Here is a 12,339-nt window from a genome sequence, read left to right on the forward strand (position 1 = left end):
TATATTTTACATATAGGCTATGTATAATTCTTAAATTTCATTTTTAGGTGAATGATGTTCTTTCACTTTGTTTTTCATAGTGTAATGTATTGTAAAGGACTTTGAAAAAGCACTATAGAAATAAAGTTCATTAATATTATTATTATTATTTGTAATGGCCTTGACTTGATTACTGTGGCATATTTAGTAGGACGCTCTGCATTGATGAGCCTTTTTTTGTGGTAACAGGTTTTTGTGCCATCAATCTCCCTGAATATTTGTATTTAAGGCTGTGAGCAGGTAAAGATATAACCAGTACAGAAGATAATCTTATGATTGATTTTCACTTGGCAACAATGAACAGTTTATATAAAACATTAATAAATAAAACATGATAAGAATGAGATTACAGTCAGATACTGCTAAGAGTTGCGTGTATGGTCAACAAGGTAAAACATCATCATCCAATATCCATTTTCCTTTTAATAAAAAGTAAATGTGCGCACCATGAAAATATTAGAGTTTAACTTTCAAACACTTCCTTGACAAGGTCATTTGGATATATAATCTTGAAGGATACTGTACATCATTGAATACAGTGACTAAATTTCTGTCTGTAAGTGCATGGTTATGCTGAATAGTAATAGTTTCTTCAAACATGCTTGCAGGGCAGATAGTGTTTGTTTGAATGACATTAAAATCTATTCAATTTAACTGACAAGAACCACAATCAAATTATTGCATATTATTTTAGTGAAATTAGCCTGCTGTCAGTTTAAAGGGGAACTACACACATTTTCATAATTCATAATTCATAATACATATTATTCCAATTGTCTTGCACAGTTTAAAAAATATTAGTAAGCATGAACAGCTACCAAATTTGTGATGTCAGAGGGTGTAATGTCTGGAGCTACTCCATAGACAATAAATTGGTAGGGACGTTATAGATAACACCCAGGGGAATGCTCTGAGTGTATGGGAACATTTTCTGTTTCAGAACTGAAAACTCCACGATATAATAAAGTTCAGTTGGGTATAAAAAAATAAAACAAACATTCTGTTGGTCCACAACATCAGACTCCCATTCAACTCTATTCAGTAAGCTTTATTGGCATGTTTCATATGTGTTGCCAAAGCACAATTACAGTTTAAGGCAGTGAAAATTTAGAAACAGTTATCAACTATGTATTATACAAAATCATAGACATGGACATGGACAGAGTGTGATCTGTAAGGAGATGAGCTATATATTGTTGTGTTGACTTAACCTGCTTCTGCAATAGGAAAATTGTGAATAAAGAAATCACGTGATGTAAGTGAGTAGCAGATGGACTGCATGTGGGAAAACTAAGACACACTGTTGAATTTGCACCTAATATTTCTTTCTTCTTTGTTTGGAAAATGGATGAACGTTTTCAGAATGAAGGAGTTGATATTTGTAGGTTATTATGCAGTGGTTTCAGTGGTCCGGCCCAGTTGAGGTCAAACTGGGCTTGTATGTGGCCCCTGATCTAAAACTAGTATGACACCCCTGGTTTATGGAGCAGCTCCAGACTGACAGCCATATAATACTTGATGGCATCGCAACTTTTAGACGTACTTCTCTGGTTTCTTTGAGAGAGTAGCTCACTTTCACAAATATTAATTGAACTGTCCCAGGCCATAGAAATAACATGTTATATTTTTTAATTTAAGTGACGTTCCCCTTTAACACGACCTTCGACAACAACTCGTGCTATTTCGTTATTTTCCGTAGCTCCTCCTCCCGTCCCGCCTTCGAGGTTGTCAGGGGCAACTGGGAGAGACGCTTTTTGCTCTAACGGGAGGCTGCACAACAACACTGGAGGTGACGGGTGTTGTTTTAAGTTGTTTTGAGACTAGGGTTGATAACTCGGCATTAACCTGAAGCAAGCGACAGTGAGGTTGGTCTTCAGATAATTTAACAGAGTGGCGAACTTCATTCTAGAGTCGCGAGGGCTAGCAATGAATGCAAACTTTGGCTAGCTTACCTAGCTTAGCTACTGCTAGCAGCTAAAGCTAACTTAATCATTAGTCGCATAACGCTATTAACGTTAATGGTAGCTGATAGTGCCAACGGTCATGGTGAATTCCTAGCTATTCCTAGTCTTCGTCGTTTGTCAGTACCTGTTAGTGAATTAACGCTAGCTAAGTCAGCTACCGTTACATGTTAAGTGATATTACACATTTAAAACCATTGGATGCCATTTGAGGGTGCATTCAAGAGTTGCTAGTGATTATCGAGCTTTAACAACACGAATTAGCCACACAGCTAAGTAGCTGAACAAGAGGACATTAAGCTGCACAACAGAAACAAACACGTGAAACCAGAGAGTTCGCCATGAATAACCATGTGTATATTAGAGGTTTCGCTCAGCTCTTATCCCCTGTTTCATTTCCTTTATCCAGAGAGGAGCTGTGGGGACATGGCGGTGTATTTTGACCACCGTATTGAGGCCCCTGAAAGTAGTGGTGTGCCCTCTCAGTTGACCTGGCACCCAGCTCTTCCTTTACTGGCTGTAGGCTCAAGCAGCCACACCACTGGAGGCAATGTAGACCTCTACCTGCAGCAGGTAAACACTGGGCTTTGCTGATGAACGCTGACACACAAAAAGCACTTCAGCAGTGTGTGAATATTGGCAATTGCAGTATGCTTAACATAGTTTACATCTTCATCCCTGTCTATATGCAGGGAGAGTATGTGGAGAGCTGCCATTTAGAGCGTCCCCATCAGCCTGCAGTGCTGCGCTGGCATCCCATGAAGCCAGTGCTGGCAGTAGGCTGGGAAAATGGAGAGACAGTGCTACTGACACACCCTTCTGGAGATCAAACAGTCCTTCCCAGCACACACTCAGCCTGCATCACACTGCTGGAGTGGAGCAGCTCTGGCAGCCGCTTGGTAACTGGTGATCAGGTGAGTGCATTGCAGTGACTGTATTCCCAGATACTCTTGCACTTACGTACATGTCATATAAATATACTGACACAATCATAGCCGGTGGATATGCAAATGGAGCTGATTTCCATTCTTAATAAACATGTTTTTTTTCTGAGAAAAGTTTGGATTACCAACATGACATATTTAGCACAAGACCTAGTAGTGAAACAGAGACATAAACTGGCTGTATTGGTGCGCAGATGCAATCTTAAACCATTTAAACATAACATTTCTTTCTTGTAAAACTACATAAATATAGTTTAATTATTTACTGACAGACTGGAGTGCTAGCAGTATGGAAGGTAGATGCCAGAGGGAGACTTCAAGGAAACCATCTCTCGAAGCATGAATACAACAAACCTCTGACTTGCTGCATCTTTAGACCGGCCTCGCCTGGGGAGTAAGTAAACGAGATGCAATGCTCAGAGTTAGTTATTATTCTTTGTAAGTCCTTGGCAGTGAGCTCATATTAAAAACATTGCGGTATCACTATGCATGTGATCTGAATGCTGTGTTGCTGATAGTAAGACCTAATTCATGTTACAGCGATGTTGCAATGCTAGCCCGGGCATCAGTCAGTGGAGATGAGAGTGCTCTGGACATGTTCAGCTGGAAGGGAGCGCCTCTTAAAATGGGCCCACAGGAGGGACTCACATTCTACGTCAGCACTGCAGATGGTAAGCGTTTGTTTTTGGTGATGTGTCCAGCATTTGAAGAATATTGGTTGGTGTCTTAAATACTATTGTCCCAGAGTGAGTATGTCCTCTTAAAGCCACATTGTGTAGGTCAAGATTTTCACAATCCCTCCTGGTGATCAACTATTTTCAGCAATGACTGTCCTCTGAGACAGCTCACAATCTCCTAGAGAGTGTGTCTTTCCATGCTTGTTACTTGCTTGTAGCACTGAGGTCCATCACTGAGCAGTTGATAAATTAGAGAGGGGGAAGTAAATCATCAAGCCCACTTTAGCAGTTTTTCCATAAAGTTAAATTGTTAAAAGATGTGTCACAGAGCATTGTTATTGATCTACAAACCTATCAGATCTCTGCAAAATATGATCATTCTGTGCTATGAGGCAATGGATATCTTAACATTTTAAATCTTTAACCTTTGTATCTTGTATACAGGCAAGGTCCATAGTGTGGACGAGCACTGTAAGACAAGCACTCTTCTCTGTGTGGAGGGTGCAATCAAGAAGCTGTTCTACCTTGAGAAAAGAGAGGCGCTTGCTGTCATCACAGAGACCATGATGTTGTCACAGTACACTCTTGGACCTGAGGGAGGAGCCAAGGAATTTATAAAGGTATACTGAAATTATAAAAGAGACATTTTATTTCTTATTCTAAGGTCAGTTTGGTTGGTGAGCATGTTTTTTTTGTGACAGGTGAAGTTAAGCAGCAAGACTGGGCAAAATGTTGACATTGTCTGGACGGAGAACAGCCTCCTCATCACGGCAACAGGAGAACAGGTTATCAGGTCAGTGTGCACATACTGCAGATTCCCGTTTTACGGTTGCTTTCTCCCTGTTTGGTCCGGTTCACTTGAACTCAGGTTCGTTTGCCCCCCCCTAAGTGCGGTTCGTTTCGGCAGGTGTGAACACAACAATCACACTCGGGTGAGCACCAAAACAACCGGACCGAGACCTTCTTGAAGAGGTGGTCTCGGTCTGGTTACAAACGAACTCTGGTGTGATTCGTTTGTGGTGAGAACGTGTTTGGACCTTGATCCGAACCAACTGCAGTCACATGACACATTGTTTGGGTTAAACATGAGCATGTTACAGTCCTGGAGGATTATTAATGTGCACCTCCTCCTGTACTGCCTTTAAGGACAACTTCGGTATTTTTCAACCTGGGCTCTATTTCCCCATGTGTATGTGTGCGTATGATTCATGGGTACCACTCATTCTAAAATTGGTTCAGTATTGAGCTGCGAAACGAGCTAAAACGGTAATGGGGGCAAATGCGTCCCGTATAAAAGTGCTTTTTTTCGCCACTGACCGGTTCAGATTGCCAGTGCTATCTCTGTAAATAGCATATGGTAGCGGCCATGGGGCAGTGGTGAGTGTGAATGAGGGGAGTCAGCTGTCAGTCAGTGTTGGAGTAGAAAGGCGGAAGTTGTCGTATATGTGTGTGAAGTGTGTGTTTTTTCGCCACTGATCGGTTCAGATCGCCAGTGCTATCTCTGTAAATAGCATGCTAACTTAGCCTTTCCCTTACCTCTGAGCTGTGTGATGTCACGAGCTTTGCTCCACTGTGTCTGTAGCTCTCTCTACTCGTGGGACAGCCGTTTTCTTGAGGAAGAGGTGTTTCGGGATTGGATGTCTTCTCTTCTTCGACTGGCAGTAGTCATCTTGGGAGAAGTGAGCACTGCAGAGCCAATGGTCTGCAAGGCACAGTGTCTGGACAGGAGTGTTAGCATCCATTTGTAGCACAACTAGCCACAACTTCAGCATCTCGCCGTCCAACAAAGGCAGGTTACTCTGGTAACATTCCAGGGAGTAGCACGTAAAAGACTCCGTCCTCTGACTCTTCTAGCGTAACACACACTTCACACACACATACTCATTTACATTACCAAGCGGGGACAACTTCGCCTTTCTACTCCAACACTGACTGACAGCTGACTCCACTCATTCACACTCACCACTGCCCCAGGGCCACTACCATATGCTATTTACAGAGATAGCACTGGCTATCTGAACCGGTCAGTGGCGAAAAAAGCACTTTTATACGGGACGCATTTGCCCCCATTACCATTTTAGCTTGTTTCGTGGCTCAATACTGAACCAATTTTAGAATGAGTGCTACCCATGAATCATACGCACATACACATGGGGAAATAGGGCCCAGGTTGAAAAATACCGAAGTTGTCCTTTAATATGCACATTGAGCACATCCAATGCATCAAAACATTGTTTTCTGGTTGGAGCGGCACATGGTTTTCAAACTGTATGGTTCGACTAAAATGAACAATGACAGCAATATAAGTACATGATGACCAGCGCTAAATTCAGCCTGTGTAGTTGTCCCTCCATTGTGACATTAGAAAGTGTTACATTTAAAAAATAAAGTGTACTCTTCTTCAACGTTTTGTTTACTTCCTGGATTTTTCTCGCATGGAAATTTGGATCAATCAAGAGCAGCTTTCTTGCACAAGGTATTTGATCTGGTCTGCTTGTAAATGCTGCCGTGAGAACACGAACCAACTTTAGGCAATAATGCAACTTTGTACCAAAATCAGTCCCTGATTCGGATCAAAGCAAGTGAACTCTAGGTCTGAAAGCCCCCTAAAGTTAAATGTCTGTCATTTATTAGGCTATGGGACCTGGACGGAGATGACAACTATGTTTTGCATCTTGACGAGACTCTGGGGTACGAGAGAGGAGAGATGATCAACTGTGTTTCATATTGTGCAGGAAAAGGTAACTGTCCATAGTGTAAACAGTATAAACTGCTTTTTTTTTCTTCACAGTCATCTGGAGATGGTTGTTCAAAGATGTTTAATTTAATCAAATTCTCAAACCTTGAGTAGACTGATAAGACATAATCTGTCCGCTTGAGTACCATAATTTGTTACCACTTGAAAACCTTGTAAAGCCTCATTGCTTTTGTATAATGTTGCGGCCTCCCCAGAAATCTTGGCAGCTGGTACCAGCCATGGGCGCATAGCAATGTGGAAGATGGTGGTGCAGTCAGGCAGCAGCAGAGGTGATGCCAAGGCCCAGTGGAAACTACAGACACCCACAGAAACTGAAGGAAATGTCATTCAGCTACAGGTGCTAATAGAAACATAAAAATGGCATTTTTTTCATAGTAGTCTGCTGGGAAAGTTCACTCAGACTTCCTATTTCAGTGGGGCTCGAGCCTGAATCTGCTGGCAGCCAATAATTCCAACACAGTGCTGATCCTGTGTGAGCATGTGATGTCAGCCCACTTCAGTCAGCAGGTGGCAGCAGTGCAGCTTGCCCCAACTCAGCTCAGCATCACTCAGTTTACATCAGGAGCGCACCTTGCCCTACAGTCTGACATACACATTAAGGGAGTCTGTGTTACAAAGGTAAGTGTGGAGTTGAGAGGGGGAAAGTATGGAACTAATATTCCTCTGTACTAAAGAAATGACACTGAATGATTTCACAAAGGTTTGCCCATGAAGACAGGTAAAAATGTAATCGTAACTGGATGTGTGTTGCCATACCAACAGGATTCAGTGACAGTCTGGAGTGGCAAGCAGGTCACTGTGTATGAGCTTTCAGGGACAGCTCTTCGCAATACAGGTACAAAACTTAAGCAAAAGCACACTGAACAGACCTAACAACATTTTACAGATGCAACTCTGAATCTCCTGTACTTCATCCGCTGCCTTCATTTGTAAACTTGTGCTTTTCTCCTCCATTTTTCTATATTTTCTCTCTCCACCTACCTACCATTTGCTGATTTCCCAGGGTCATTTCCTTGTGACTCCCATGTCGTAGCTGTACATGGTGAGAACCTCTACACTTTGGAACCTAACAGGGTCCAGATTCGCACGCCACAGGTCTGCTTTCCCATCCCGAAACCTGCTGTGTGATATTCACTAAACACAGAGATTTGACAAATATTTGAGCATGCATTAATTAAACCATATCTGGGTGTTGTGAAAATTGATTTTGAATAAGTGTAAACTGTCTTTTCTTCAGGGCACCGTGAAGCAACTGCTGACCTTCACAAAGGCAGAAGGCAACCCTGTACTACTCAGTGTGTGTCAGTCTTACCTGGTGGTAGGCACAGACACAGCACACATTAGAGTATTTGACCTCTCCAGAAGGTATAATGTTAATTTGGATGTTGGTATCACTTCAGTTCTGGTATCCTTCAATTAAGCCAGCTAACTTCCATGTATTGTGCATGTCTGTTTATATTTGTTCCCAGTATATTTTGTCCAACAGTGCCAGTCTTACTGTATGTCTTTACAGAGACGCCAAAGCTCACTGCAGTGCTAAGAACATGACTGATCAAATCGCCAATCTGGGAGCCCTGAGGTCAGTCAAATGTAACGCCAACGGCAGCCAAGTCAGCATCCTAATCTCTCAGGTGAATGCACAACATACAACAGCAGTCATTCTCTCCTTTATATGTGTTTTTGAGAACTGATATTCAATAACTCAGCATCTAAAAATGTTACCATATCCTGTTAATATTTCTCTTTAAGAAATACCTACATCCCCAAATGACCATTTGTATATCAGTTACTCACCCTGTGTTACATAGAAGTTGTGAAGACAACTTTGTTTTTCTCGCATACCTCCATGGTAAACAAAGAATCCAAAAAGCACTACTAACAAAATTATATCAAAACAACTCCTACAGTGTAATACAAGTCACATTTATTCAATCATATGCTCAGTACTTCTCAAAAGCATGCATTTTTGCTGAAACCAGACTATTTAAAACTGAACTGTTAGTGAAACTTACTTGCTCTCTGTAAAGCCAGATTGACAAAAACAGTCATTTTAACTTGCTAAACTCTGGAGCCGCTGGTCTACCACTGCCTCTACCAGTTAGTTTGTTTGTGTCATTATGTTACTTTGATTTTTAAAGGGTTAGTTTGGATTCAGCAAAGCAAACTACCAATGAGCATGTAATTGAATAAATGAGACTTGGGTTATACTGTAGTTGACCCCCAGTGACTTCAATTCATCAAGAATTTTCTTTTTTTTTGATTCTTTGTTCATTGAAGCACGCGTTTTCTTCACAAATTTAACATGAGATGAGTTACTGATATACAAATGAACATTTGGGGGTGAAATATTCCTTTAATTGAACTGTATTTAACTTCTTCTCTCAGGTTAATGGGCGACCGGATCACAAAGTGTACTTTTATGATGTTGAGATGGACACTGTGACACACTTTGACTTCTTCATTGGCAGACCGTCCAGTGGTATCTCACAGCCAGAAGAAAGTGAAAGGTAGCTGATAAGTCTCATGACTGTATTTGCACTCTGTCGGTGTAAAGTTTTCTTCTCGGTCTGTCACTATACATGACTGTTCTTTGTTTCAGGCAGCAGTTTCAGGGGGCAGAACTCAGCGGTCGCTGCCCTGTATCTCACTACTGGGACGAGAGTGAACCTCGCCTTTTTGTTTGTGAGACTGTGCCGATCAGCTCTGAATCCTCATCGACTGATTTCTTGGATACGGTAAAGAAAAGACTGCCCCTCAACACCGACATATTTTACTTCCACTGGGACTACTGATGCTAAAATAATTACACACTAATGCTTAATCTATGCCTTTATTTTTGGCGAGCATGTGATTACTTGTTGTAAGATTTTAATAAATGCAAAATTAATTTAAGGTAGTTTGACAGAGTCTTGCCATCTTTCTTCTCAGGTGGATGTGTCAGTAGTGACACTCTATTGTACGCAGGAGCACGGGCTCCTCCTACAGGACTGCTACCCTAAACCATCAGGCCTACAGGCGCTCCTTGCTCTGGATGTGCCCTACTATTATTTCAGCTGCAAGGTGAGGACAGAGAACACTCTGTTCTGCTTGTGTGTTGTCTCTTCAATGGGATTTTTTTTCCTCATACACCATGTGGGGTTTCTTTCTGGATAGTTGCACACTTGCTGTTTCAGTTTTTGAAACATATTCTTTGTGTTTTTGTTTGCACCATCACTTACGTGAAATTCTGTGCATTTGGTCTTAAACACCCCAGCTATTATTTCGGAGAAGGGGTGTCTTTTTACCAGAAGTAAGTGTCTGTCCCCTCCATATCGTTAGGAAGGCTTCAGTGTTCTTGACTCCCAGCAACTGTGGTTGTGTGTGCCTTGTGCTGCATTAACTTTTATTTAAATTTAAGTATTGCCTCCTCATAATCAGCAGCACAAGTGCATTTCTGAAATATTTAGATGTCACCATGCTGTGCCCAGTTCCTGTCCACCTTGTCTTGATGAATAGATGTGTTCTTGTCTTGATGTTGTTTGGTTTGCTCTGCCTCTTATCCATTCCCAAAACCCATATTTTTCCCAATATTTTGCATTTTACACTTGTTTTACTAAAAATGATCGTACCTCACAACATGCAACATTCATCTACAGGCTGTGAGTCACATGTTTCCCAATCTTAAAGGGAAACTTTGGATTTTGTCAGGGGAGTTGTATGAGGTACTTATCACAGTCAGTGTATTACCTACAGTAGATGGCGGTCGGCATGACCCAAGTTTGGAGAAGGGGGCAGGAGTACTGCCACAGAAGCTAGGCAGAACACCTAAAAAAATACTATCAGTTACATTGTCAGTTACAAAATATTTTTTTCCTTGCTTTCGGGCAACAATTTCCAATGGGGAACTGAAGCCATTATCTGTGTTCTCAAAACAGTAATTTTACCTTGCAGATCATGGGAGTTGCTGGTCTGCCACTGCCTAGATTGGTTAGTTTGTTTGTGTTATTGTGCAACATTAGTGTTTCAGGGTGTTAGTTCAACGGTAGACCAGCAGCTCTTGTGTTCTGCAAGGCAACATAACAGTTTTTGTGAAAGGAGTCTGGTGGCTTTGAAGAGAGCATAGATAATGGTTTTGGTTCCCCATCAGAAGGGCTGTCTGAGGGCAAGGAAAAAGTGTCGAAAATATTTTAAATATAATGTAGACTTGCACTGATAATGATTTTTTTTAGGTGGCTAAAATACATTTTGCTGCTGCCTCCTTCCACAGCAGTACATTTCTTATTTTCTGTGGCGGTACTCCTGTCTGCTTCTCCAAATTGGGGGTGTGCTGACCGCCATCTATTATCGGTAATGCACTGGCTGGCTAAGCACCTCATACAGCCCCTCTTCAAAAAACTATACTATCCCTTTAACAACATGTTTTCCTACCTGGTCTACTCTTTATCAGCCCGGTGAGAGAGATTCAGGGTTACCAGAGATTTCCGCCACAACATCAGCACCTCCACAACAGACCCATCCATCAAGGAGCTCAGCTGCCCAGTTCCCTCACATGGTGTCCAGGCGAGCTCTCAGAGACTTTGTGGGCCTGGAGAACTGCGAGAAGGCGACCCGCGACGCCATGCTCAACTTCAGCTTCTACCTGACCATCGGCGACATGGATGAAGCCTTCAAGTCTATCAAGCTCATCAAAAGGTAAGGCCACAAAACTCGCATACCATTTTTACATGTGTCAGCTCAAAGCAAGGAGACATGCAGGTTGACTTTCCTCTCTTTGATCACTGTCATCACCTCTCCCAGCAGCCCATTCCACGGAGGCTTTAGTTCAAAGGCTAAGCAGAGGCCACAGGGGTAGCATTGTTGCGGCAACCTTGACTCTTCTCAGAATGCTTGACAGTTGTTTTCAGTGTGAGAGCTCGAACTAATTACGTTTGAGATTTGGGCATTGTTGCCTCTTGCTTTTATTCTCCCCTCATTTCATTCAGCTCCTTTCAACGTTGCAGTCAACATGAAGGAAAACTCACACAATAGTTTTGTAACCTTAAGTTTGATACACTCTTGTGAAGTCTGACAGGTAACTGGCACTGCCTGTTTTGTCATTTTCTAAAAGAGACTTGTGTTGTCCCCTTAGTAACACGAACAAAGCAGACAGTTGACAGGTGAATGAAGATAAATGCCAGGTGAATGAAGATAAATGCCACACCACTGTATATTCAGAATTCAATAATATTTAAAACTGAACTCCGCAGTTTGTCTTCCAGTCTATCATATCTTGATGCCATAATCAAATCAGATGCACCAGAGCATAACTTTTATTTGTTTATGGAAGTACACGAAGCAATGTTTTAAACACAGGACATGATTAAGGACTTTTTCTGTGTCTGTGCTCAGGGAAGGAACTCTTCACTGTGTATATATGTGAGTGTTTCTGTTACTGTGCGGGTGTGTTCAGAGGGGATGTACTTTTCTAAACACACTGTGACTTACACACACACACACACACACACGTCCCCCTGCCAGTTTGGTCCAAAAGGAGTGCCCTTTCCATTCTTGCAAACATTGAATCAGGTCACTAAAAGGATGTGCGTGCCTGTTCCTGTATGTGTGTGCGTGTGTGTGTTGGGGAAACGTATATGTGATTTCAGTGGAGATATGATATTATCTTTGGCAGAATACGTGATTCAGGGCACTCTGTTTAATTTCTGCAGTAGCTTTTCTTTGGCACGTACCAATATAATGCTAATGGAAAACAGCATAAAAACAAACAAATGGGGAAACAGCACATCCCACTGGCCGGATATTCCAAAGAGTTTAATAGGCATGATGACAGCTTTACTAAGTTGCTCATTGATGGCTATTTTTACTGCTGCCTCTTTTTTTTTCTTTTAAGATCAGTATTGTGTTCGATTCCCGCATATCTCCACCCACAGGAATATTCATTTCCTGCAGCAGCAACCTGTACCTTCTGGGATTTGTCTCTCTTA

General features: G+C 41.9%; 1 protein-coding gene across 1 annotated transcript in view; it reads left to right on the top strand.

The window, feature by feature from the left end:
- The first annotated feature begins 1,768 nt into the window (after positions 1 to 1,768).
- ift140 (intraflagellar transport 140 homolog (Chlamydomonas)) overlaps positions 1,769 to 12,339 on the top strand; it is a 30,564-nt gene continuing 19,993 nt past the window's right edge. Inside the window, exons 1-18 of the mRNA XM_049563173.1 lie at positions 1,769 to 1,904; positions 2,410 to 2,573; positions 2,693 to 2,914; positions 3,217 to 3,338; positions 3,485 to 3,615; positions 4,066 to 4,241; positions 4,323 to 4,414; positions 6,256 to 6,362; positions 6,574 to 6,716; positions 6,794 to 6,997; positions 7,142 to 7,214; positions 7,383 to 7,474; positions 7,617 to 7,744; positions 7,893 to 8,010; positions 8,765 to 8,886; positions 8,979 to 9,114; positions 9,308 to 9,439; positions 10,806 to 11,050. Coding sequence (XP_049419130.1) covers positions 2,427 to 2,573; positions 2,693 to 2,914; positions 3,217 to 3,338; positions 3,485 to 3,615; positions 4,066 to 4,241; positions 4,323 to 4,414; positions 6,256 to 6,362; positions 6,574 to 6,716; positions 6,794 to 6,997; positions 7,142 to 7,214; positions 7,383 to 7,474; positions 7,617 to 7,744; positions 7,893 to 8,010; positions 8,765 to 8,886; positions 8,979 to 9,114; positions 9,308 to 9,439; positions 10,806 to 11,050 — 2,390 coding nt within the window. The 5' untranslated portion in view covers positions 1,769 to 1,904; positions 2,410 to 2,426. The remainder of the gene's footprint in view (positions 1,905 to 2,409; positions 2,574 to 2,692; positions 2,915 to 3,216; positions 3,339 to 3,484; positions 3,616 to 4,065; positions 4,242 to 4,322; positions 4,415 to 6,255; positions 6,363 to 6,573; positions 6,717 to 6,793; positions 6,998 to 7,141; positions 7,215 to 7,382; positions 7,475 to 7,616; positions 7,745 to 7,892; positions 8,011 to 8,764; positions 8,887 to 8,978; positions 9,115 to 9,307; positions 9,440 to 10,805; positions 11,051 to 12,339) is intronic.

This window comes from Epinephelus fuscoguttatus, linkage group LG20 (assembly GCF_011397635.1).
Source record: "Epinephelus fuscoguttatus linkage group LG20, E.fuscoguttatus.final_Chr_v1".
NCBI classification, from domain to species: domain Eukaryota; kingdom Metazoa; phylum Chordata; class Actinopteri; order Perciformes; family Serranidae; genus Epinephelus; species Epinephelus fuscoguttatus.